Raw genomic sequence first — 26,396 nt, forward strand, 5'->3', positions numbered from 1 at the left:
AGAGTATTGAACACGTATGGCGATCTCTTGGTGAGTTGAGCTCTGTTTCATTGTCGACAATTCATTGAACAAACTGAATGAATGCTCCATCTCTCCTCTGAGAAGCTGCAAGGCTGACTCAATCGTATCATATCGCTGTACTGCATGTTCTGCCCTAAAGTTCCTCCTTCATTAGCCACGTTTGACATAATTTAGCTCCGAGCAACTAGAGGGAATTAAGTCGTTCATTTCTTTGTCAACACAGCAGGTTCCGGGTCGCTATTTGGATGATTGACATGCAATGAATTTTTTTTATCGATTTGTCCAAATTAGAAGAGTGCGCGGTCCAGTTACCTGAGGATATTTTACATAAATGTAGAACGCAACCAGAGGTTCTTCTTCACTCTTGGGGTTCAAAGAGAATATAGATGTTGTATCATCAACCGGAAAAACAATTACAATTGTTGCGAATATGTTGTGAAACAGTCGGTAGCACATCAAGGGTACACATTTCTAAATATAAGGCGAAGTAGATGTATAATTTAGCCTATTTAGACAAAACATATGTTTTTGAGTGAGGTCTCTTTTAAACTCTGAACTGGTGTCAAAATATGTCTAATGTTATGAATATATTCAGTGCTTGACTTGGACTGAAATATGTATCATTCTGGGTGCCGGTCCTGTTTATATTTAGGTGCAGGAGCTCCACAATACTTTTGAGCTGATATTTTAAAAGAGCTCAAACAGTAGACATGTTGTGATGCCGGTACTCCGCTCAGGTGAGCTCATCCCCAAGTCAAAAACGGCATTAATTCAAGTAAAAATGTACAAATCCATACAAACGAGAAGATAACATCAATCGGTTAACGTGTCTTATTCCCAAGGCGCTTCTCCAGAAAGCGCTGGTGTCGGGAAAGCAGAGTTGATCAATTCAGCACCACCGGAGTGGACAGCGGTGCTATTCACCGACGGGCAAACACAAAGCCATGGATGCAGTACTTGTAGTGGAGAGCAGGAGAGCCATTCGCGGTTTCAACCAGAATGGGACATAGAACGAATTATTTAATTAAGTCAACTGGCGATGGCTGGGCCCACCCTCAATTCAATGACTTCACAGGAATACATCACTCGCCCGCCATGAGAGCACCCTAAAATCACAATTATCAAAAACACAAGTCTTTAACGACATATCCTATGAAACGTGTTCGATATCCACATGTTCGCGCATCCACATGTTCGCATTCAGGGGGTGTGGCGTGAACTCGCTCCCAGGCACGCTGGTGTGCGTGTTGCGTGTGGGTGAGTAGTAAGGGGAGCGAGCGCTGCATTGAGAAAGCGCACTCAACGCTCGCGCAGGCAGAGAGTGGGAATATAGTGCGCGGTGGCATGGCTTCCTCTCACGGGAAAAGTGAACCCAGGTTCGCCGACTGGATGGCAAATTTACCGGAGAGCATGCACAGCATCCCGCTCACCAACCTGGCCATTCCTGGTAAGAGTCCCATCTTAGCTTTAACGGCTGCGTAAAGGTGCGCATTGAAGTGTTGGAAATGTGTATTGTTGATCTTGCAGTGAAGTCATTTAGGCTTCTTCCATAGATTAGACATTTTACGTTTTAGTCATTTAGCAGACGCTCTTAGCCAGAGCGACTGACAGGAGCAATTAGGGTAAAGTGCCTTGCCTAAGGGCACATCAGAGTTTTCACCTAGTCCGCTCGGGATTCGAACCAGCCACCTTGCGGTTACTGGTTCGGTTAACGCTGCCGCCCGGTCCAGATATTTCTTGTTGTGTTATTTGTCTATCTACGACTGAAATATTGAGTTGTAGAACTGACGGTGAAGTCCGTGACCTAGCCGGTGACCTCTTCAGACTAATAAACGAGACAGAATTGTCAAATTCCATACAAAAGGTTGTTTCGTTCTCACTAAAGTCGTAGGCTATAGGCTACAGTAGTTTCTCAAAACTACGTTGGAGAGATGACACTTGTTGCGTTAAGGCGAGAGTTATGTGTAAGGGCAACACTATCTGCAAACGAATAGGATACAGTTGAGCTGCTAGGGCTCGATATGCTATGCCAAAGGCTGAGACGTGTGTCGCGGTCTATCGGCTTGATTAAAATCAAATGTGTCCTTGAGGGAGGGGTATGAATGATCTTACTAAAATATTGCTAATACAAGTTAATACATTAAAATGTCATTTCAACTAGTGGCCCGTTGTGCTCCTTTTAAATATGTTTTAATGTATAACTGAAATCGTCCCCTTTTTTGGTAGGATATAGCAGGTTATATGTCAATGTGATCTTTGGCAGTGCGTAGCCTGCATAACAGGGTTCATTGCATTGCAACCATGATAGCATATGTACTGCTCATGAGTAGCCTACGTCACATAATATTAAGTTAGTGTTATTTAAGTGTTGAATTTGTGGGTTTATTGATTTGTAGGGATCTCTAAATCCCCATTAAAAAGGTTTGTAGCTGGTCAATCTCCTGTCTTTGCAGACTGTAGACATCCTTGACCCATTAAAATACCTTCATCCTTTCCTTCCCTGAGGAAACCAGTGATCTGACATAATCAGACTGCATATTGTCAAACATTAAAAGCAAACCTTGCATATTCCTGCACACTGCCAGGTTCATAGACTACATTACCAAAAGTATGTGGACACCTGCTCGTCAAAAACATCTTATTCCAAAATCATGGGCATTAATATGGAGTTGCTCCCCACTTACGCTGCTATAACAGCCCAGTAATATGTGAAGGCTTTCCACTAGATGTTGGAACATTGCAGCAGGGACTTCCATTCAGTCAAAAGATCATTAGTGAGGTCTGCGTTCCAATTCATCCCTAAGGTGTTTGATGGAGTTAAAGTCAGGGTTCTTTGCAGGCCAGTCAAGTTCTTTCACATGATCTCGACAAACCCTTTCTGTTTGCACCTTGCTTTGTGCATGGGGGCATTGACATGCTGAAACAGGGAAGGGCCTTTCCCGAACTGTTGCCACAAAGTTGGAAGCACATAATTGTCAAGAATGTCATTTTATGCTGTAGCGTTAAGATTTCTCTTCTATTGAACTAAGGGGCCTAGCCCAAACCATGAAAAACATCCCCAGATCATTATTCCTCCTCCACCTAGCTTTTGGCGCTATGCATTTGGGCAGGTACCGTTCTCCTAGCATCCACCAAACCCAGATTTGTTTGTCGGACTGCCAGATGGTGAAGCATGATTCATCACTCCAGAGAACGCATTTTCACTGCTCCAGACTCCAATGGCAGCAAGCTTTACACCAGTCCAGCCAACCCTTGGCATTGCGCATGGTGAATTTAGGCTTGTGTGCAGCTACTCGGCCATGGAAAACCATTTAATGAAGCTCCCGATGAACAGTTGTCGTGCTCATGTTGCTTCGAGGCAGTTTTGAACTCTGTATTTGTATTTATTAGGATCCCCATTAGCTGCTGCCAAGGCATCTGTCAGTAATGGGTGTGGCTGAAATAGCCAAATCCACTAATTTGAAGGGTGTCCACATACTTCTGTTTTATATAGTGTATCTCAGATCCTCTGCGATCTCTTCTAGGAAGACAGGATAGAAACAAGATGGAAGTGATTCAAGTGTTGTAATGGACCATTGTCTTGGCATTAGCATCCAAAAGTGCTGCCAGCTGTTTAGAGGTTTCGACCAATCATGCGGAAGGTCTCCTGAGACTGCAGCTCTGATTGGCTGTCTGGATTAAGACCCAGTCACTGATTTCACTCCTTTTGTGGAATGGCCAAATAACATCCTGAAAATTCTAGTGATTAGCTTCACTTATCATACACTGGCACACACACACATGCAGGCAGGCGGAGAGTATTGGCGCTCACTTAAAATGTATACCAAACAATAACCATTGATTTCAAAGTTTAACAAACTTTATGCACAAGGACTACGTTTAGCAATGTACACTGAACATAAAAAAAACACATTTACTGGAATAAGTGTGCAGATGCAAAGTTTGGAATTTCGGGAAAATCTCGCTCAGTTTTGTCATTTTCCAAAAATGAAATATAAATATCTGCTCCAAATGAAGAGTCAACGACGACCGCAGAAAGAATGGGTTGTCAACTATGATATGACACATTGATATACAAAAACGTGAAGTGGATTTACACCCGTTAAAACCTCTTATGAATCGTACCCTTTTCAATTTTCGCCTAAAATGAAATACCCAAATCTAACGGCTTGAAACTCAGGACCTGAAGCAGGGATATGCATATTCTTGATACCATTTGAAAGGAAACACTTTGAAGTTTTTGGAATGGTGAAATTAATGTAGGAGAATATACCACATTTAGATCTGGTAAAAGATAATATAAACAATGCATGTTTTCTGTTTATTTATTTTTTAGTTCCATTTTGAAATGCAAGAGAGAGGCCATATAATCAGAGGAGTTAAGGCGGCATTTAGGTTTTGGTGACAAGATGGCGGCAGTGTGCAAAGTTTCAGATTGATCCAGTGAAACATTCCATTACTACACTATATTTTGTGTCAAGTCTGCCAAGAGTTTTTCCAAATGAGCGGAATTGATACAGTTTCATAACTATAGAGAACATACAAAATACTAAGGTAATAAAAAAAATAAGTTTACACACTCCCAGGAATGTCATACATGATAGATAATTAGCTTCCCTACAGAAAATACACTACCCTTCGCACATCTAGATGGCTGGGCGACGGGCAAGAGATGGCAGGGGTTCAAACTGTAGAACCCAGTTCCTACAATGCAAGGATGACATCATTTGAGGGCAAAAATAACAATGGCTTATATGAGTTGTTTTCTGGATCAGAAATGAAATAAATGATATTGACATGAAGTGAGAAGAAACGTGTATATCTGGGAAATAAACATGCATATCAATAATGATTACTTACAGTTGAAGTCGGAAGTTTACATACACCTTAGCCAAATACATTTAAACTCAGTTTTTCACAATTCCTGACATTCAATCCAAGTAAAAATTCCCTGTTTTAGGTCAGTTAAGATCACCACTTTATTTTAAGAATATGAAATGTCAGAATAATAGTAGAGAGAATGAAATAAATCATCACGTTCCCCAGGGGTCAGAAGTTTACATACATTCAATTAGTATTTAGGAGCATTGCCTTCAAATTGTTTAACTTGGGTCAAATGTTTCGGGTAGCCTTCCACAAGCTTCCCACAATAAGTTGGGTGAATCTTGGCCCATTCCTCCTGACAGAGCTGGTGTAACTGAGTCAGGTTTGTAAGCCTCCGTGCTCGCACACGCTTTTTCAGTTCAGCCCACAAATGTTCTATAGGATTGAGGTCAGGGCTTTGTAATGGCCACTCGAATACCTCAACTTTGTTGTCCTTAAGCCATTTTGCCACAACTTTGGAAGTATGCTTGGAGTTATTGTCCATTTGGAAGACCCATTTGCGAACAAGCTTTTTCTTTCTGACTGATGTCTTTAGATGCTACTTAAATATATCCACATTTTTCTGCCTCATGATGCCATTAATTTTGTGAAGTGCACAAGTCCCTCCTGCAGCAAAGCACCCTACATGATTCTGCCACCCCCGTGCTTCATGGTTGGGATGGTGTTCTTTGGCTTGCAAGCCTCCCCCTTTTCTTCCAAACATAACGATGGTCAAACAGTTCTATTTTTGTTTTATCAGACCAGAGGACATTTCTCCAAAAAGTACGATCTTTGTCCCTATGTGCAGTTGCAAACCATCGTCTGGCTTTTTTATGGCGGTTTGGAGCAGTGGCTTCTTCCTTGCTGAGCAGCCTTTCAGGTTACATTGATATAGGACTCGTTTTACTGTGGATATAGATACTTTTGTACGTGTTTCCTCCAACATCTTCACAAGGTCCTTTGCTGTTGTTCTGGGATTGATTTGCACTTTCGCACCAAAGTACGTTCATCTCTAGGAGACAAAACGCGTCTCCTTCCTGAGCGGTATGGCGGCTGCGTCATCCCATGGTGTTTATACTCGCGTACTATTGTTTGTACAGATGATACCTTCAGGTGTTTGGAATTTGTTCCCAAGGATGATCCAGACTAGTGGAGGTCTACAATTTTGGCTGATTTCTTTTGATTTTCCTGTGATGTCAAGCAAAGAGGCACTGAGTTTGAAGGTAGGCCTTGAAATACATCCACAGGTACACCTCCAATTGACTCAAATGATGTCAATTAGCCTATCAGAAGCTTCTAAAGCTATGCCATCATTTTCTGGAATGTTCCAAGCTGTTTAAAGGCACAGTCAACTTTGTATGTAAACTTCTGACCCACTGGAACTGTGAACAGTGAAATAATCTGTCTGTTAACAAATGTTGGAAAAATGACTTGTCATACACTAAGTAGATGTCCTAACCGACTTACCAAAACTATAGTTTGTTAACAAGAAATTTGTGGAGTGGTGAAAAACGAGTTTTAATGTCTTCAACCTAAGTGTATGTAAACTTCCGATGTCAACTGTATATGCAGATAATGAGATGATGTAGCTAGCTATAGCCAGACTGTGTATTCACTATCAATTTGATGAGGTTAAAACTTCTTCGGGATCGGTGTCCCATCCACGGAACGGTTGAGCTAACGTAGGCTAATGCGATTAGCATGAGGTTGTAAGTAACGAGAATTGCCCAAGACATAGACATATCTGATATTGTCAGAAAGCTTAAATTCTTGTTAATCCAACTGCACTGTCCAACATGGAAAGTTACCATTCAACAAATTAGGCATATTTGGGCATTCTTGTACAAAATTTAACAGAAATGCAATGGTTCATTGGATCAGTCTAAAACTTTGTACATACACTGCTGCATTCTAGTGGCCAAAATACAAATTGCACCTTGGCTGGAATAATACATTATGGCCTTTCTCTTGCATTTCAAAGATGATGGAACAAAAAAATACAAAAGAACGGTTTGTTTTTCTCTGTAATATCTTTTAACGGATCTATTGTTATTCTCCTACATTCAATTCACATTTCCACAAACTTCAAAGAGCTTCCTTTCAAATGGTACCAAGAATATGCATATCCTTCCTTCAGGGCCTGAGCTACAGGCAGTTAGATTTGGGTATTGCATTTAGGCGAAAATTGAAAAAATGGGCAGATCCTATAGAATACTTCTTGGATGACACAATGCAGTGCCTAAGGAAAGTTTTCTGACCCCTTTTTCCACATTTTGTTATGTTACTGCCTTAAACTAACATTTTATTAAATCGTTTTTTTTGCCCTCATAAATCTACCCAAAACATCTCATAATGAAACAGTAAAAACAGGTTTTTATACATTTTTACAGAAACCCGCCCATGATATCACATTTCCATAAGTATTCAGATCCTTCACTCAGTACTTTGTTGAAGCACCTTTGACAGCGAGTAGAGCATTGAGTCTTCTTTGGAATGACGCTACAAGTTTGGCACACCTGTATTTTGGGAGTTTCTCCCATTCTTCTCTGCAGATCCTCTCAAGCTCTGTCAGGTTCGATCAGATGTTTTGCTGCACAGCCATTTTTCAGGTCTTTCCAGAGATTTTCGATCGGTTTCAAGTTCAGGCTTTGGCTGGGCCACTCGAGGACAATCAGAGACTTGTCCCGAAGCCACTCCAATGTATTGGCTGTGTGATTAGAGTCATCAACCTGTTGGAAGGTTAACCTTCGCCACAGTCTTAGAACCTGCTCCACAGTGCTCAGGATTTCATCAATGATCTCTCTTTACTTTGCTCTGTTCATCTTTGCTTCGATCCTGACTAGTCTCCCAGTCCCTGCCGCTTAAAAACATTCCCACAGCCTGATACTGCCACCACCATGTTTCACCGTAGGGATAGTGCCAGGTTTCTGCCAGATGTCACGTTTAGATTTCAGGCCAAAGAGTTCAATCTTTGTTTCATCAGACCAGAGAATCTTGTTTCTCATGGTCCGAGAGTCCTTCAGGTGCCTTTTGGCAAACTCCAAGCGGGCTGTCATGTGCCTTTTACTGAGGATAGCTTCTGTCTGGATTCTCTACCATAAAGTCCTCATTGGTGGAGTGCTGCAGAGATGGTTGTCCTTCTGGAAGGTTCTCCCATCTCGACAGCGGAGCTCTGCCGTTCTGTCAGATTTCCCATCAGGTTGTTGGCCACATCCCTGACCAAGTCCCTTCTCCCCCGATTGCTCAGTTTGACTGGGCGGACAGCTCTAGGAAGACTCTTGATGGTTCCAAACTTTTTCCATTTAAGTATGATTTGAGGTGACTGTTCTTGCGACCCTTCAATACTGCAGAAAGGTTTTGGTACCCTTCCCCAGATATGTGCCTTGACACAATCCTGTCTCGGAGCTCTACGGACAATTCCTTCGACCTCATGGCTTGGTTTTAACTCTGACATGCACTGTCAACTGTGGGACCTTATAAAGACAGGTGTGTGCCTTTCCAAATCATGTCCAGTCAATTGAATTTACCACAGGTGGACTCCAAGATATAAAACTTCTCAAGGATGATCAATGGAAACGGGATGCACCTTACATTTCGTGTCTCATAGCAAAGGGTCTGGATACATGTAAATCGGGTATCCATTTTATTTTCTATACATTTGCAACATTTTCTAAACCTGTTTTCGCTTCGTCATTATGGGGTTTTGTGTGTAGATACAAGGGTCTGAATGCTTCCCGACGGCACTGTATATTGAATGTTAGCTAGCTAATTACCTAGTTAATATCATTTCCCAAGAAGTAAACTTTCTAGCTGGCTACAGTCATTGGTGCTTCAGCCAGCAAGCTAATTACCTAACCAAAAGGTGATTAACTACCACAATTAAATAATTCAGCTATTTCTGATCAAATGTTACCCTATATCTAGCTATATACTTTCTGACAATTTTACTATGTATCCAAAACGAAATGTAAGTGTTGATGTTAGTTGGCAGGGGTCTTGAATACATGTTTTGATTTCTAATCATTTTTAACACTTTTTTTTTTCTAGTAGATGTTTTCTAAGCCTTTTGTCCATCTGTTTGACCAGAAATCAAAGCCTTTCCTTTTCCTAATTTTTAGGATAGAAAATGTTTGAAAAATGTGTGTATACAAAATAAGATACTATATATATTTTTTAAATCAAGGCACATTATATATATATATATATATATATATATATATATATATAAAAATTATTATTATTTTTATTTTTTTGGATACCCAATTTGACATGCTCTTATGAACTTAACATGTTGGTGGTCATGGGGCCTTTTACATGGAAATGTCCATTTTTTTTTTATTGTATCAGCTATCCACATCATATGCTATAGCAATCGAGTGCCTGAACTGCACAGTCGATGACGTGGCACGCAACCATTGTTTGATACATGCAACGTTTGAGCAGGGGAACACGATGCAAATCTCTGATCTATCCTCAGAGACTAAAGAGGAGGGGTATGCCATACTCCACTCCTCCCAGTGGAGGACACACACACTTCATTAATCTTCAGGGTATTTTGCGATGTGATTTGCAATCGAGCATCGCTGCGTAACATGAAAGACTGGGAAATGAACTGCCAGAGATAGCCCTGCAGCCAAAAGGTCTAGTTAAATCATGTAACACAACTGCAATTCCACCTGCTTATATATCAATATCCCTGAAAGCAAAATTAGCCCCATAAGCCATTCACTTATTGATTTCTCCTGGTGCTGGTGTGTTATTTGTTTATTTGGATCCCCATGAGCTTTTGCAGAGGCAGCAGCTATTCTTCCTGTATTCCACAAAAAACACCAAACAAAACACTGCTAGACAAGAACAATCGCACACATTTTTTATTAAACGATATACAACAAAATAAAAACAACTTTGTCAAAAAGACTTGACCATGATAACTGATCATCCAATATTATATCTAGAAGTTTAGCTTGCTCAATGGTCACCCTTTATACACAACTCCAGTTGAGGTGTAGATCTTAGCGTTTTTAACCAAATACAATGCTTTTAGATTTATTTAAGACCCGTTTTTATTACGAATCACCCATCATCCACACACATAGTCATTCTAGCTTTGTGTAAGACCAGTTGCAAATCATTTGTAAAAATAGAGAAGAGCAATGGTCCAAGGGTACTGCCCTGAGGGACACCGCACTGTACATAGTGGTTCCTCTTTTAAAAGTTGAGAACACCGCGGGACTTAGAGGTACCCAGCGTCATGGCTTCATTGCTCCAGACCACCGCACGGGGACGTTTGAGCACTCATTATGCATTTGGGGTCCCAAGGTTTTTATATGACCAATCATATCGAGTGGTTCCGATGACGAATTTGACGTGAGACACCCATCCCTGGTGACTTTCTTCAGCAAAGATGGCTGACAAAACATTACGGTTGAGGCAAATGTCATTATAAAAGTCATTATAATGTCATAACGAGTCAAGCAAAACATTTACAATTGAGAGGAATATGTTAGTTAATGTAGAGACGAACGATTGTGCATATTTTTTTTGTCATAAAGTAAATTTATGAAAATCGCTATTTAGCAAGTTAGTTTACTAGCTAACTTGTGTTAGTTATGACATGAGTGACTTTGTCATTCGTGTTTAATGTTTTAGGAATTCCTTAGAGAACCAGCACACCAGGCTATCTGTCTTGTGAAACAGTGGATGTAAAGAATCTAGCCAGCTAAAGCATTTACTGCAAATTGAATATACAATTTTGTTAGCTTGCCTTGCTTATATTTGCCATGCAATACATCTGAAGTAACATAGCTAGCTAACTATTTATTTGCTTATTGTGTAGTGGAGGATAAAAATAACTGTATGCCTATGGATGTGTAAATGGCTACAGTATGTAGCCGATCTGTTTATGGACCCTAAAACGTCTGTTATGAATGTTAGTTCAGAACCTATGAACCTCAGTTTTCATAGTTGTTGTGTCGAGTCTGAATGGCATTAATGAAGCCTATGGATTGAGTATAATAACTTTGTGTTAAGGTTGCAAGTCCTATATACATGCGTGGTAATAACTACAGTACATTAGATCCCCACATTGTAGCCTGTACATTGAATATATATCTATGTAGTACAGTGTGCCTCCCATAGTCTGTTCTGGACTTGGGGACTGTGAAGAGACATCTTGCGGGGTATGCATGGGTGTCTGCGCTGTGTGCCAGTAGTTTAGACAGACAGCTCTGTGCATTCAACATCTCAATACCTCTCACAAATAAAAGTAGTGATGAAGTCAATCTCTCCTCCACTTTCAGACAGGAGAGATTGACATGCATATTATTAATATTTGCTCTCTGTGTCCATCCAAGGGCCAGCCATGCTGCCGTGTTCTGAGCCAATTGCAATATTCCCTATTCCCTATTTTCCCTAGTCCCTATTTGTGGCACCTGAACACACGACTGAACAATAATCCAGGTGCATCAACTAGGGCCTGTAGGACCTGCCTTGTTGTTAGTGCAGAACATTGCTTTATTGTATACAGACTTCTTCTCCCTATCCTAGCTACTACTGCATCAATATATTTTGACCATGACAATTTACAATCTATAGTTACTCCAAGCAGTTTAATCATCTCAACTTGCTCAATTACCACATTATTTATTACAAGACTTGAGGTTTAGGTTTTAGTGAGTGTTTTGTTCCAAATACAATGCTTTTAGTTTTAGAAATATTCAGGGCTTAATTATTCCTTGCCACCCACTCTGAAACTAACTGCTGCTCTTTGTTGAGTGTTGCTGTAGTAGCCGACGTGTCGTGTCTTTACTATGGATTAAATTATAATGCATGCTATTTTATAAAATCAATTCTGTGTAATTAATATTACCTGATTAAACTAACCATGTAAATGTAATTAACAAGGAAGTCCGAGCACCACGGTAGAATGTTTATAGAGCTGTTGTCTTCCCGAATGAACTCTTAAAGACCTGGTAATATTTTATATCAATAGCAGTCAATTATTAATCATCACCTTATTTCTTCTCTACCAATATTTTTACAACATTCAGATATCTTCACGAACCCTGGCTAACAAGTCAGCAATACACTAATTTGGTTTATTTACTAAATACCTAAATAATCACACAGAATTACATATACACAGGATGGATCATACATTGATTACTTATTATGTCATACAAGGAAACTTCCCTAGCGGACAAAACCGATATGATTGCTGGTTACATAAAGAAGACTGAGGAACAAGATGATTGGGTCTCAATCGGACCTTAGCATCAACTATAGCATCAAAAATAGAATCTTATACCTTCTAAATAACCGCCCATTTGGAAAAGGAAAATGCAAGAAAAACACTGCTCAAAAAAATAAAGGGAACACTAAAATAACACATCCTAGATCTGAATGAATGAAATATTTTTATTAAATATTTTTTTTCTTTACATAGTTGAATGTTCTGACAACAAAATCACACAAAAATTATCAATGGAAATCAAATGTATCAACCCATGGAGGTCTGGATTTGGAGTCACACTCAAAATTAAAGTGGAAAACCACACTACAGGCTGATCCAACTTTGATGTAATGTCCTTAAAACAAGTCAAAATGAGGCTCAGTAGTGTGTGTGGCCTCCACGTGCCTGTATGACCTCCCTACAACACCTGGGCATGCTCCTGATGAGGTGGCGGATGGTCTCCTGAGGGATCTCCTCCCAGACCTGGACTAAAGCATCCGCCAACTCCTGGACAGTCTGTGGTGCAGTCTGGGGAACGGGCGGGCCAGTCCATAGCATCAATGCCTTCCTCTTTCAGGAACTGCTGACACACTCCAGCCACATGAGGTCTAGCATTGTCTTGCATTAGGAGGAACCCAGGGCCAACCGCACCAGCATATGGTCTCACAAGGGGTCTGAGGATCTCATCTCGGTACCTAATGGCAGTCAGGCTACCTCTGGCGAGCACATGGAGGGCTGTGCGGCCCCCCAAAGAAATGCCACCCCACACCATGACTGACCCACCGTCAAATCGGTCATGCTGGAGGATGTTGCAGAACGTTCTCCACGGCGTCTCCAGACTGTCACGTCTGTCACGTGCTCAGTGTGAACTTGCTTTTATCTGTGAAGAGCACAGGGCGCCAGTGGCGAATTTGCCAATCTTGGTGAAAAACGTCCTGCGCGGTGTTGGGCTGTAAGCACAACCCCCACCTGTGGATGTCGGGCCCTCATACCACCCTCAGGGAGTCTGCATGTGTCTGCTCAAACAGTAAGAAACACATTTGTGGCCTGCTGGAGGTCATTTTGCAGGGCTATGGCAGTGCTCCTCCTGCTCCTCCTTGCACAAAGGCGGAGGTAGCGGTCCTGCTGCTGGGTTGTTGCCCTCCTACGGCCTCCTCCACATCTCCTGATGTACTGGCCTGTCTCCTGGTAGCGCCTCCATGCTCTGGACACTTCGCTGACAGACACAGCAAACCTTCTTGCCACTGCTCGCATTGATGTACCATCCTGGATGAGCTGCACTACCAGAGCCACTTGTGTGGGTTGTAGACTCCGTCTCATGCTACCACTAGAGTGAAAGCACCGCCAGCATTCAAAAGTGACCAAAACATCAGCCAGGAAGCATAGGAACTGAGAAGTGGTCTGTGGTCGCCACCTGCAGAACCACTCCTTTATTGGGGGTGTCTTGCTAATTGCCTATAATTTCCAACTGTTGTCTATTCCATTTGCACAACAGCATGTGATATTTATTGTCAATCAGTGTTGCTTCCTAAGTGGACAGTTTGATTTCACAGAAGTGTGATTGACTTGGAGTTCCATTGTGTTGTTTAAGTGTTCCCTTTATTTTTTTGAGCAGTGTATATTTACTCTAAGCTGCGCTTTGATCAATTGGTCAAAGATGGAAGGCTGGGTTGCCCAGCAGAGATGCCCCTTGAATAATATTTCTGGGCGGATACGTTGTAGTCTGTCATCTGGTAGAACGGATACTTTGTAGTAGTCTGTCATCTGGTAGAACGGATACGTTGTAGTAGTACCCTGTCATCGTGTGGTAGGACGGATACGTTGTTGTACTACCCTGTCATCGTGTGGTAGGACGGATACGTTGTTGTAGTACCCTGTCATCGTGTGGTAGGACGGATACGTTGTTGTAGTACCCTGTCATCGTGTGGTAGGACGGATACGTTGTTGTAGTACCCTGTCATTGTGTGGTAGGACGGATACGTTGTTGTAGTACCCTGTCATCGTGTGGTAGGACGGATACGTTGTTGTAGTACCCTGTCATCGTGTGGTAGGACGGATACGTTGTTGTAGTACCCTGTCGTTCTAAAGAGATTGTCTGTCCTTGCCTAGTCCACGCACGTTTACAGCTGCTGCTGATAACTCAACGTCTAGGATGTATCACTTCTTTAGTGAATAAGAGTTCAAAGTTCATACTAAACTCCCTTTTTCAGGACCCTGTCTGTCAAAAATGTTTGGATTTTTACGAATTAACTTCACAGATCTTCATTGTAAAGGGTTTAAACACCGTTTCCCATGCTTGTTCAATTAACCATAAATAATGAATGATCATGCACCTGTGGAACGGTCGTTAACCCTTTCACACCTACCATCACAAGGGTGTGATCGTTCTACAGTGGTCCCTGAAGCGTACGATCACACCTGTGTGATTAGAATGCTTATTTAGAACGGCCAGTTTCAAATGAGGCAGCAAATGAGGCAGCAAATGAGGCAGCACAGAAACTATTTACACAAACTGTCTTTACAAAGTTATGTCCAGAATGTGAGAAGTTTATTTTTGGATGCAAGGTTCAGATATTCACAGAAGTATCTACAGCATAACACAATCATCCAAACTGGAAAAATGTAGGCTACATTTGTCCTAGCGCTAACTGAGGAAAGATTGACGCAACACAAGCGGTCATATTTTCTAACTCTCGGCTGACATAAAATACAATATGAATTAGCTAATAGCAATTACTATTTATAATTAATCACGGGTGAGCTCATCACTGATCGAAATAATTGAGTAAAACACTTTCTAGAAATCGAAAATAATCCAACGATTAGTTTCAGCGCGCAGCCATATTTTTTTTCCTCACAGAAACCTAAGACCAGATGCGTTTTGTCTGTTTATAATATGCATGTTATGGGTGTGTCATCTACCATCATTCACATTCCACCATTCACTTCCTGAATTCTCAAAAAAAAGTAAGGACTTATAGATGACCTGGAGCCAGTGGGTCTGGCGACAGATATGTAGCGAGGGCCAGCCGACAAGAGCATACAGGGCACAGTGGTTGGTGGTATATGGGGCTTTGGTGACAAAGCGGATGGCACTGTGATAGACTGCATCCAGTTTGCTGAGTAGCGTGTTGAAGGTTATTTTGTAAATGACATCGCTGAAGTCGATGATCAGTAGGATAGTCAGTTTTATGAGGGTATGTTTGGCAGCGTGAGTGGAGGCTTTGTTGCGAAATAGCAAGCCAGTTCTAGATGTAATTTTGGATTGGAGATGCTTAAGGAAAGGAGAGTTTACAGTCTAGTCAGACACCTAGGCATTTGTAGTTCTCTACATATTCTAAGTCCGAACCGTCCAAAGTAGTGATGCTAGTCGGGCGGGCGGGTGCGGGCAGCGATCGGTTGAAAGCATGCATTTAGTTTTACTTGCATTTAAGAGCAGTTGGAGACCACGGAAGGAGTGTTGTATGGTGTTGAAGCTAGTTTGGAGGTTTGACCAGTGTCCAAAGAAGGGCCAGATATATACAGAATGTTGTTGTCTGTGTAGAGGTGGATCAAGGAATCACCAGCAGCAAGAGCGACATCATTGATATATACAGAGAAAAGAGTCGGCCCGAGAGTTGAACCCTGTAGTACCCCCATAGACTGCCAGTGGTCCGGACAACAGGCCTTCCGTTTTGACACACTGAACTCTATCTCAGAAGTTGTTAGTGAACCAGGCGAGGCAGTCATTAGAGAAATCAAGGCTATTGAGTCAGCCGATAAGAATGCAGCGATTGACAGTCGAAAGCCTTGGCCAGGTCGACGAATACGGCTACAGAGTATTGTCTATTATCGATGGCAGTTATATCATTCAGGACCTTGAGCGTCGCTGAGGTGCACCCGTGACCACCTCGGAAACCGGATTGCATAGTGGAGAAGGTGATGACCGCAGCAGCTGTCCAATCTTTAGGAATCTCGGACGATACGAAAGAGAAGTTGAACAGACTAGTAAAAGGGGTTGCAGCAATGGCGGCGGATAATTTTAGAAAGAGAGGGTCCAGATTGTCTAGCCCAGCTGATTTGTACGGGTCCAGGTTTTGCAGCTCTTTTAGGTCATCTGCTATCTGGATTTGGGTGAAGGAGAAGCTGGGGAGGCTCGGGCAAGTAGCTGTAGGGGGTGTAGAGCTGTTGGCTGGGGTTGGGGTAGCCAGTTGAAAGCATGGCCACTTGTAGAGAAATGCTTATTGAAATTCTCGAATATCATGGATTTATCGGTAGTGACAGTGTTTCCTAGCCTCAGTGCAGTGGGAAGCTGGGAGGAGGTGCTCTTATTCTCCATGGACTTTAGTGTCCCAAAACCTTTTTGAGTTAGAGCTACAGTGTGCAAATTTCATAATCAGTACAACCTTCAAAAAAGTATTTTACACACATACTATGTGCCCATTACAATCTATGCAAGAATCGGAATGCATGATTTATTACCGGTACCTGAAAGACGTGAATAAAACAGTAAATATATAAATAATTACCACACAAAACATTTTCTGATAGTGATTTTATTGATAAAAATGGTGCGGGCAGTCAATCATGTAACCTCACTCTGAGCCATTCAGTGTTGTTGTTCATGTATGTAGCTAGTGAGCGAAGCTGTAGAATTAGCAATGTCTTGAAAAAGGAGACAACACAAAAATGTGTAAATTCTGGAGATTTTTTAAAATTCTAACCGAGTCTGAAAGTCAGGAATCAGATTCTGACAGTGAGGAGCTGCCCTCCAGCTCCTTGTGGACCCCTAGTCCACTGACAACGTCCCAGTTCCCTTTGAAGATGCTGGTGGGGATGGAGGCAGACCGACAGTGGATGAAGTACAGGAGTTCTGTGGTAGCTGGAAGGCTGCTATCCATTTCACCCCTCCTGACCCTGCTGTTTATTTTGAGTCCCATTCTGGAGTCCACCCCTTTCCATTTCCATCTGATGCAGAGTGCTTCAAGTTGTTTCTGACAGAGGAGCTGGTGGGAGACATAGCAGAGACCAATCACTATGCCTTGGAGATACAGGAGAAGAGAGCTAGGAGTAGGGGGGGACCACAATTTAGTGAAATGTACACCTTCCTGGTGGCAGTCCTTTTCATAGGGATAGTAAAGAACTCCCTAAGAGAATATTGGAGCTCCTATGTTTGCAGATCCTGTGTTTGCAGCTCCACTGTCTTTTCCCAAGGCTGCTTCCTAGTTCTGCTGCGACGACTGCATTTCATCAACAATGCTACTGCCATCCTAAATGACCCGTTATACAAAATAAGAAATGCCAACAGCTGGCAGTAAAATGGCATGACAAACAAAACATCCATGTTCTCTCCACTGTCCATACAGCAACCATGTCTGCCACCAGGAAAGTGGACCACATGAGGGGAGAGAGAAAAACCAGACTGTGTGCTTGACTATAACCTCAAGATGGGGGCAGTGGATAAGGCGGACATGATAAACAGCTTTGTGGAATGCGCTCAGAAAAACGACCAAGTGGTATAAGAAGATATTGTTAGATTTTTCTAGGATAGCTTCAAAATACAACAAGCCAATACTTCTCTGACGCAAATAGCACTGTTTTACAGATCTAATAGAAGAATGTAGCTAGCTACATAAGCACGATTGAATATAACACCATAAAGGTTATGAAATGAGTAACATTACCTTGTGTCCGCTGTTATTAGGAATATACACAAATATTATGTTACAGTAGAAATGACAACACGACATGCAGAAACTATTATAACGTAATAAGGCACATACTTCGATAGAAACGCACACATTTCCAAAGTTATTATTGGTAACGAAAACAACTATGACTGCGATGCAGGCAACAGACAGAAAATGTGCACGTGTGTGTGTGTGTGTGTGTGTGTGTGTGAAGGACGGGAGATGAGCAAATTTGTGTAAGTGCTGTGCTTGTTGAGTGTCCTTTCCTATAAGCATGCTGAAATCCTGTCAGTTTGTTCACTGTGAAATAGCATTGTATCTGGTCAAACACAATTTTTTCCAGAAGTTGGTAACCGGCTGATTGGTCGGCTATTTGAGCCAGTGAAGGGTGTTTTACTATTCTTGGGTAGCGGAATGACTTTAGCTTCCCTCTAGGCCTGAGGGCACGTGCTCTCTAGTAGGCTTAAATTGAAGATGTGTCAAATAGGAGTGGCAACATCATCTGCTATTATCCTCAGTAATATTCCATCCAGATTGTCAGACCCCGTTGACTTGTTATTGTTGACAGACAATACTTTTTTCACCTCTTCCACACTGACTTTACGGAATTCAAAACAATGTTTGTCTTTCATAATTTGGTCTGATATACTTGAATGTGTAGTGTCAGCGTTTGTAGCTGGCATGTCATGGTTAAGTTTGCTAATCTTGCCAATGAATAAATCATTAAAGTAGTTTGCAATATCAGTGGACTTTGTGATAAACGAGCCATCTAATTCAATGAATGAAAAAAACAATTCCCCCCACCCCCACCCCAAAATGTCATTTAAGGTGCTCCAAAGCTTTTTACTATAATTCTTTATATAATTTATCTTTGTTTCATAGTGTAGTTTCTTTTTATGTAGTTTAGTCATATGATTTCTTAATTTGCAGTACGTTTGCCAATCAGTTGGGCTGCCAGACTTAATTGCCATACCTTTTGCCTCATCCCTCTCAACCATACCATTTTTCAATTCCTCATCAATCCAAGGGGATTTACGTTTTTAGTCATTTTCTTAATGGGTGTGTGCTTATTAGTAACTGGAATAAGACAGTTCATAAATGTGTGAAGTGCAGCGTCTGGTCGCTCCTCATTACACACCACAGACCAGCAAATATTCTTTACATCATCAGCACATGAATCACTACAAAACTTATTGTATGACCTCTTATACACTACATTAGGCCCAGCCTTTGGAACTGTGGTTTTCCTAGATATGGCTACTATATTGTGATCACTACATCCTATGGATTTGGATACTAATTTAAAGCAAATATTTGTAGCATTAGTAAAGATGTGATCAATGCATGTTGATGACTTCATTCCTGTGCTGTTTGTAACTACCCTGGTAGGTTGATTGATAATTGGTTACAGTTTGAAGTTTATTTCTGAGTGGGCAGCTTGATGACAGCCAGTCAATATTAAATAACCCAGAAAATATAATATATGTGATATAATTAAGCATTTCACACATACAGTATATTATCCATATACTGACTGTTAGCACTTGGTGGTCTATAGCAGCTTCTCACAAGAATGGGCTTTAGGTGAGTCAGATGAACCTGTAGCCATATTGCTTCAACAGTATTTAACATTGGCTCGTCTCTAAGCTTTACAGGAATGTTGTTCTGAATATAGACCGCAAAACCGCCTCCGTTGGCATTTCTGTCTTTTCGGTAGATGTTATAACCATGGGTGGCAGGTAGCCTAGTGGTTAGAGCGTTGTACTAGTAACCAGAAGCTTGCAAGATCAAATCCCTGAGCCGACAAGGTAAAAATCTGTTGTTCTGCCCCTGAACAAGGCAGTTAACCCACTGTTCCTAGGTCGTCATTGAAAATAAGAATTTTCTTACCTGACTTGCCTAGTTAAAGGTTAAAAAAAAATGATATATATGTATGTGTATATATATATATGCTACCACTGTATAATCAAAGATATTATCTAAATAAGTTTCAGAGATACTCAAAATATGAATGTCATCTGTTACAAGCAAGTTATTGACTCCATGGACCTTGTTTCTTAGGCTACAAAAGTTAATATGGGCTATTTTTAGCACTTTTATGGGTTGCTTGATTGATAAGCTTCACAGTAAAGCATTAAAATCAGAGGTAGACTTCCTCATGTTATTTACATTGGAGGTAATAGTGCAGGGTGAGCTGCATAAAATGGTCTTCCTACTATTGCACACCGCCTCAGTGCTAACAGTGTAAATCCGGTTTATAGGCTCATGATTACTGCATACAATAGCTGTAGGATAAGCAGATGTACACAATTCAGTGCAATTAGGGGTACTTAAATTACTTACATTGTTTGCCAATGCCCCTAAAATGATGTACATTTGATGCAACATTATGATGACTCATTGTCACAATGGTAGGGATTAACTGAGCTGTTCTTGGATCATTTACCAGTCATTGTTTCAACGCAGCCTTGAAATGCATGGACAGAGTCCAGAAGCCAAGATGATTTGGATGCACTCCGTCATTCCTGTACTGTATCTTCTGTTTCCAGAAGGTGTCAAAATGATCAATAAAAGTGACTCCAGCAGAGCTACAGTAGTCTTTTAGTCAGATGTGTAATGCCAGAAGTCTGCTGATTATTTCACACCCGCGGCCCAACGATGAATCTCTGACATTCTTTTTCAGTCATATCCAATACCAGGTGTATCACACTCCATTTGAATGACGCTGTGTCTGCATGTCTACATGTATGTATTACAATTATACACTTCAACAGTGTTTACCACTCCTGCACCTGGGACATCAATGATTACACATTGTAACTATGCAATAGACTAGAAACATGATTTAAGTAAAGACTGATTTGTAATTAATTTATACGGAAATACACCTATGCATATCTGACTCCCTTCATCTGCATTAATCTGAGGACACAGGAAAGGTGTAGTATTTCAGTGAGATACTTCATTTCAACCAGTGGAGAATGTGTAACGCTTTATTGAAAGATCATTATCCAGGTGTTATAAATACATAATACATGCATTATAAATATTAATTGTAATATAACATTATAAATACAATCTGTACTTCAATGCATATATGGTGTGCATTATAAAAAAAGAGGAAGAAAGAGGAGGTGGGGAGAGAGGAGTAGAAGACAGAAAAGGAAAGGGGTAAAACAGAGGAGCAGGGAAGACAGCATATGATTAATGAATTACAGTGCTACCCTAATATTCTCTCAGTTCATCACAATTGCATAGTATCTCTAGTGGTGTCTCCTAACCTTCGGGCTGACTGGGAGCCAAGGATGGTTATCTTAAGAGCAGGTGACGTGGCAATGACGGGACTGGCTTCCTCTCTCATACATCATTGAAAATGTGTCTATGACTAAGTAAGAATAAAAAAGGAATTTCTTAGATTTGATGGAGACATTATACATCTTAGTACCTCATCAATTTATGATCTGTATCAATGTGGATGAGTGACGGGGGAGCAGGAAGAGTGTTTTTGCAGAGCAATGCAACGAAGCTGGATCATTCAGGCCATTCATTCAATGATACCTGCAACATCTACACGCTGCAAAGACTCCCGAACTCTTCGCCTTTGTACACGATGGCCCATTTCTTGGAGACTTCCTTTGACCATTCTAAATCCCACATGGGGCATCCTTGCCTTAATGGCCCTGACTTTCTGGTCTAACTCTTCATCTGACATGTCAGAATAGCATTCCCTGACAGACATTGTGTTCTTTCATCCTTCTGTAAAAAGCTAACCTCTACACTCATGAAATATGATTATATATTGACTATGAAGCAAATAGGACATGGCCTGCTTGTGAGTTGCCATGAAAGAAAGTTAGATGTATTCAACTGAAAATGGCAAGAACAGGCATTTGTAGCTACATGTTTTTGGTTAGCTTGAGAAATATAATTGCATGATTTATAATTCTATGGTATGTATGTAATGTAGCAGAAAGTGATGAACCGACACTGAATACATAGTTAGTAGTTATCTCCTACGAGAAGTTTGACGGAAGAACGCCCTGTGCTGCTTACCTGATACCATCATCACAGTCCTTCGTAGGTGTCCGCTATAACTTACTTTGTCGGAAAGAAAGGCTGAACAGTATTGGTTGTAGCCAAACTGACAAATTGTTTCCAGCAGCACAGTTACAGTCACCAACACTCTGGATAACACAAACTGCCTAACCAGCTCTGCTAGGGCGAGTAAAATGGTCAGTGGTCACATTTTGTGTCTGGAGGTAGCTAGCCAATGTTCGCTTGGGTGCTTGACTGACGTAAGGCCAGAACGCTCAAATCAACCCTACTCCTTGGCCCGAACATCCAGTGTGCGCTCCGAGAGCGGAAACCCAGAGGGTTTTCATTTTTCATGGAATAGAAACACCATAATATTCATCAAATGAATTAAGCAAGTGCCAGTCAAAAGTTTGGACACACCTACTCATTCCAGGATTTGTATTCATTTGTACTATTTTCTACAATGTAGAATAATGGTGAAGACATCACATCTATGAAATAATACATGGAATCAGTTAAAAACAAATTATTATTTAAAAAGACAGCCAACTCCTTCCTCCCCATCAGGGAAATGAACCCCGGTCTCCTGTGTGACTGCAATATGGTAGACTATCAAATGCTTCTCATAGATGCCCTCTGGTGGTACAACTAACAGAAAAAAATTGCTGACAATTAGATGACGTGCCACAAAATGTTGCAGCAGCCCGCAAGGTGTGCTGCAGACTAACTCAATTTTTATTTTTATTAACGCAATATCTACATGGGCGTACAGAGGCCCATTATCAGCAACCATCACTCATGTGTTTTAATGGCACGCTGTGTTAGCTAATCCAAGTTTATCATTTTAAAAGGCAAATTGATCATTAGAAAAGCCTTTTGCAATTATGTTAGCACAGCTGAAAATGTTCTGATTCAAAGAAGCAATAAAACGGGCCTTCTCTAGACTAGTTGAGTATCTGGAGCATTATCATTTGTGGGTTCGATTACAGGCTCAAAATGGCCAGAAACAAAGCACTTTCTTCTGAAACTCGTCAGTATATAGTTTTTCTGAGAAATGAAGGCTATTCCATGTGAGAAATTGCCAAGAAACTGAAGATCTTGTACAACCCTGTGTACTACTCCCTTCACAGAACAGAGCAAACTGGCTCTAACCAGAATACAAATAGTGAGAGGCCCCGGTGCACAACTTAGCAAGAGGACAAGTACATTACTGTCTAGTTAGACATACAGATGCCTCAAGTCCTCAACTGGAAGCTTCATTAACAGTACAGTTAGATTAACAATAATGTAAGCTTTCTGTCAATATTAGATATATCTGTCAGGGGAAATTGTCTTGTTACTTACAACCTCATGCTAATCGCATTAGCCTATATTAGCTCAACCGTCCCATGGAAGGGACACCGATCCCGAAGAAGATTTAATGAACTAAGTGTCACATGATCTCAGTGTGTGTGTGTGTGTGTGTATATACATACATACACACATACACACACACACACACACACACACACACACACACACACACACACACACACCTGGTCTGAAATTAATTAATCAGAGTCAACAAAGATGACCCTGAAGGAGCAGCAAAACTCCAGTGGAGATCGGAGTATCTGTCCATAGGACCACTTTAAGCCGTACACTCCAAAGAGCTGGCCTTTACAGAATAGTGGCCAGAAGAAAATAAGCAAACACGTTTGGTGTTCACCAAAAGGCGCATGGGAGAATGTACTCTGGTCAGATGAGACTAAAGTCTAGCTTTTTGGCCATCAAGGAAAACATTGTCTGGCACAAACCCAACACCTCTCATCACCCCGAGAACACCATCCCCACAGTGAAGGGGATGTTTTTCATCGACACGGACTGGGAAACTGGTCAGAATTGAAGGAGTGATGGATGGCGCTAAATACAGGGAAATCTTGAGGAAAACCTATTTGTCTTCCAGAGATTTGAGACTGGGATGGAGGTTTCACATCCAGCAGGACAATGACTCTAAGCATACGGCTAAAACAACACTTGAGTGGTTTAAGGGGAAACATTTAAATGTCTTGAAATGGTCTAGTCAAAGCCCAGACCTCAATCCAATTGAGAATCTGTAGTATGACATAGATTGCTGTACACCAGTGGAACCCATCCAACTTGAAGGAGCTGGATCAGTTTTACCTTGAATGGGCAAAAATGCCAGTGGCTAGATGTGTCAAGCTTATAGAGACATACCCCAAGAGACTTGCAGCTGTAATTGCTGCAATAGGTGACTCTACAAAGTATGAACTCTTGGGGGGAGGGGTTTAAATAGTTATGCATGTTCAGGTTTCTGGTTTGTCTTTATTTCGTGTTTGTTTCACAAGTGTTTTGCATCTTCAAAGTGGTAGGCAGGTTATGTAAATCAAATGATACAACCCCCCCCCCCCCCCCCCCCCCAAAAAAAAAATACATTTTAATTCCAGGTTGTAAGGCAACAAAATAAGAAAAATGCCAAGGTGTGTGAAGACTTTCGCAAGCCACTCTATGGCTTTTTCTTTGCAACTCTGCCTAGAAGGCCAGCATCCCAGAGCCGCCTCGTCGCTGTTGACGTTGAGACTGGCGTCTATTTATCTACTATTTAATGAAGGCGCCAGTTGAGGACTTGAGGTATGTTTCTCAAACTACACTAATGTACTTGTCCTCCTGCTCAGTTGTGCACAGAGGACTCCCACTCTTTCTATTCTGGTTAGAGAAAGTCTGCGCTGTTCTGTGAAGGGAGTAGTACACAGCGTTGAACGAGATCTTCAGTTTCTTGGCAATTTCTCGCGGGGAATAGGCTTCATTTCTCAGAACAAGAATAGACTGACGAGTTTCAGAAGAAAGGTCTTTGTTTCTGGCCATTTTGAGCCTGTAATCAAACCATCAAATGCTTATGCTCCAGATACTCAACTAGTCTAAAGAAGGCCCAATTTTTATTGATTCTTTAATAAGAACAACAGTTTGCAGCTGTGCTAACATAATTGCAAAAGGGTTTTCTAATGATCAATTAGCCTATTAAAATTATACATTTGGATTAGATAACACGGCGTGCCATTGGAATACAGGAGTGATGGTCGCTGAAAATGGGCCTCTGTACGCCTATGTAGAAGACCGTTTCCAGCTACAATAGTAAATTACAACATTAACCATATCTACACTGTATTTCTGATCAATTTGATGTTATTTTAAAATTGACAAAATGTTTTTCTTTCAAAAAGTGACCCCAAACTTTTGAATGTGTACATGCTGAAAGTCAGTAGTTTACTTTCTCTCTGAAAAATAGCATTACATTTGGTCAAACACAATTCTCTACATCAGTTTACCAAGAACAGGCAGCAAAGTGATTGGGCGGCAGTTACAGCCAGAAATGGATGCTTTACTATTTTTAGGCAGTGGAATTACTTTAGCTTCCTTCCACGCCTGTGGACACATTCATTTAGGTTTTGGTTAAATATATAACAAATAGGGGTAGCAATACAGTCTGCTACCATTCTCAATAGTTTCCCATCAAGGTTGTCTAAAGCTGGTGGCTGATCATTATTGATGGATAACAATAGTTATTCTACCTCTCCCACACTAACTTGACCAAATTCAAAGCAGCAATCCTTATCTTTCATTATTAGATCTTTTATAGAAAAACATGATGGCACAATGTTGTCATTTCACTTCTGAGTTTTTCCACTTTACTAATGAAATAATCATTGATCTAATTGGTAACATTGCAAGGTTTTGTTATAAATGACCCATCAACTTCATTGAACAAGGGAGATTTGTTTTTTTTTGGCCATGATATCATATAAGGTAAGTCTTTTTCCCTTGTGTTTTTATGTCATTTATCTTGGTAATAAAAATAACCAATTCTAAGTTTATTCACAATATTTCTCAATGTACAGTATGTCAACCAATCAGCTTAGCATCCTCACACCATTTTGCATAATTTATTTGAACCATACAATTTTTCAATTTATCATCAATCCAGAGGGCTCTAACACTTCTCACAGTTAATTTCTTAACAGGTGTATGCTTGTCAACATTTGGCATGAGTACTTTTACAAATACTTCCAGTGCTGCATCTGGATTCACTTTCTCATTCACATCAGACCAACAAAACATTTTTTACATGTTTGTGTGTGCGTGCGTGTATTTTCCTTGCCAGAAGCCAATTTCCCTTAGTTTCAGCTGCTAAACCTGGCGGCTGCTGATTTGGTTGAGGATGTTTTCTAGAGGCAGCAGCTATGTGTTACTGCTGCAGGGTTAGAGCTTCTGTTCCCAGTGAAAGTGAGAGAAGCACTGAACCAGTGAAAGAGGAACGAATGGGAGGATGAGTGCCGATCATATCAGTCCTCTCAGCCAATGGATTATACTTGATTCTACATTTGTATAATGCCTGGGGATGGGGATCCATCTCAGTGTTTCTGCATTCAACAGAGGCATTACATAGTTACCTACCCCAAAACACAGCCAAAGTACTTGGCTACAGCACAATCAGATTGGAACCCAGCCTAGCATGTAGACATTATGGTATTCACATTTTTGTCAACACTGTTCAACAGTGGCCTGATTTGCATTTCTGT

The 26,396-nt window shown here is 41.0% G+C and overlaps 1 protein-coding gene across 1 annotated transcript in view; it reads left to right on the forward strand.

The window, feature by feature from the left end:
- The first annotated feature begins 1,219 nt into the window (after positions 1 to 1,219).
- The window catches only part of LOC110536353 (PI-PLC X domain-containing protein 3), a 58,731-nt gene continuing 33,554 nt past the window's right edge, over positions 1,220 to 26,396 (forward strand). Inside the window, exon 1 of the mRNA XM_021622101.2 lies at positions 1,220 to 1,468. Coding sequence (XP_021477776.1) covers positions 1,366 to 1,468 — 103 coding nt within the window. The 5' untranslated portion in view covers positions 1,220 to 1,365. The remainder of the gene's footprint in view (positions 1,469 to 26,396) is intronic.

The sequence above is a fragment of the Oncorhynchus mykiss genome, chromosome 11 (assembly GCF_013265735.2).
Source record: "Oncorhynchus mykiss isolate Arlee chromosome 11, USDA_OmykA_1.1, whole genome shotgun sequence".
In the NCBI taxonomy this organism is placed as follows: Eukaryota; Metazoa; Chordata; class Actinopteri; order Salmoniformes; family Salmonidae; genus Oncorhynchus; species Oncorhynchus mykiss.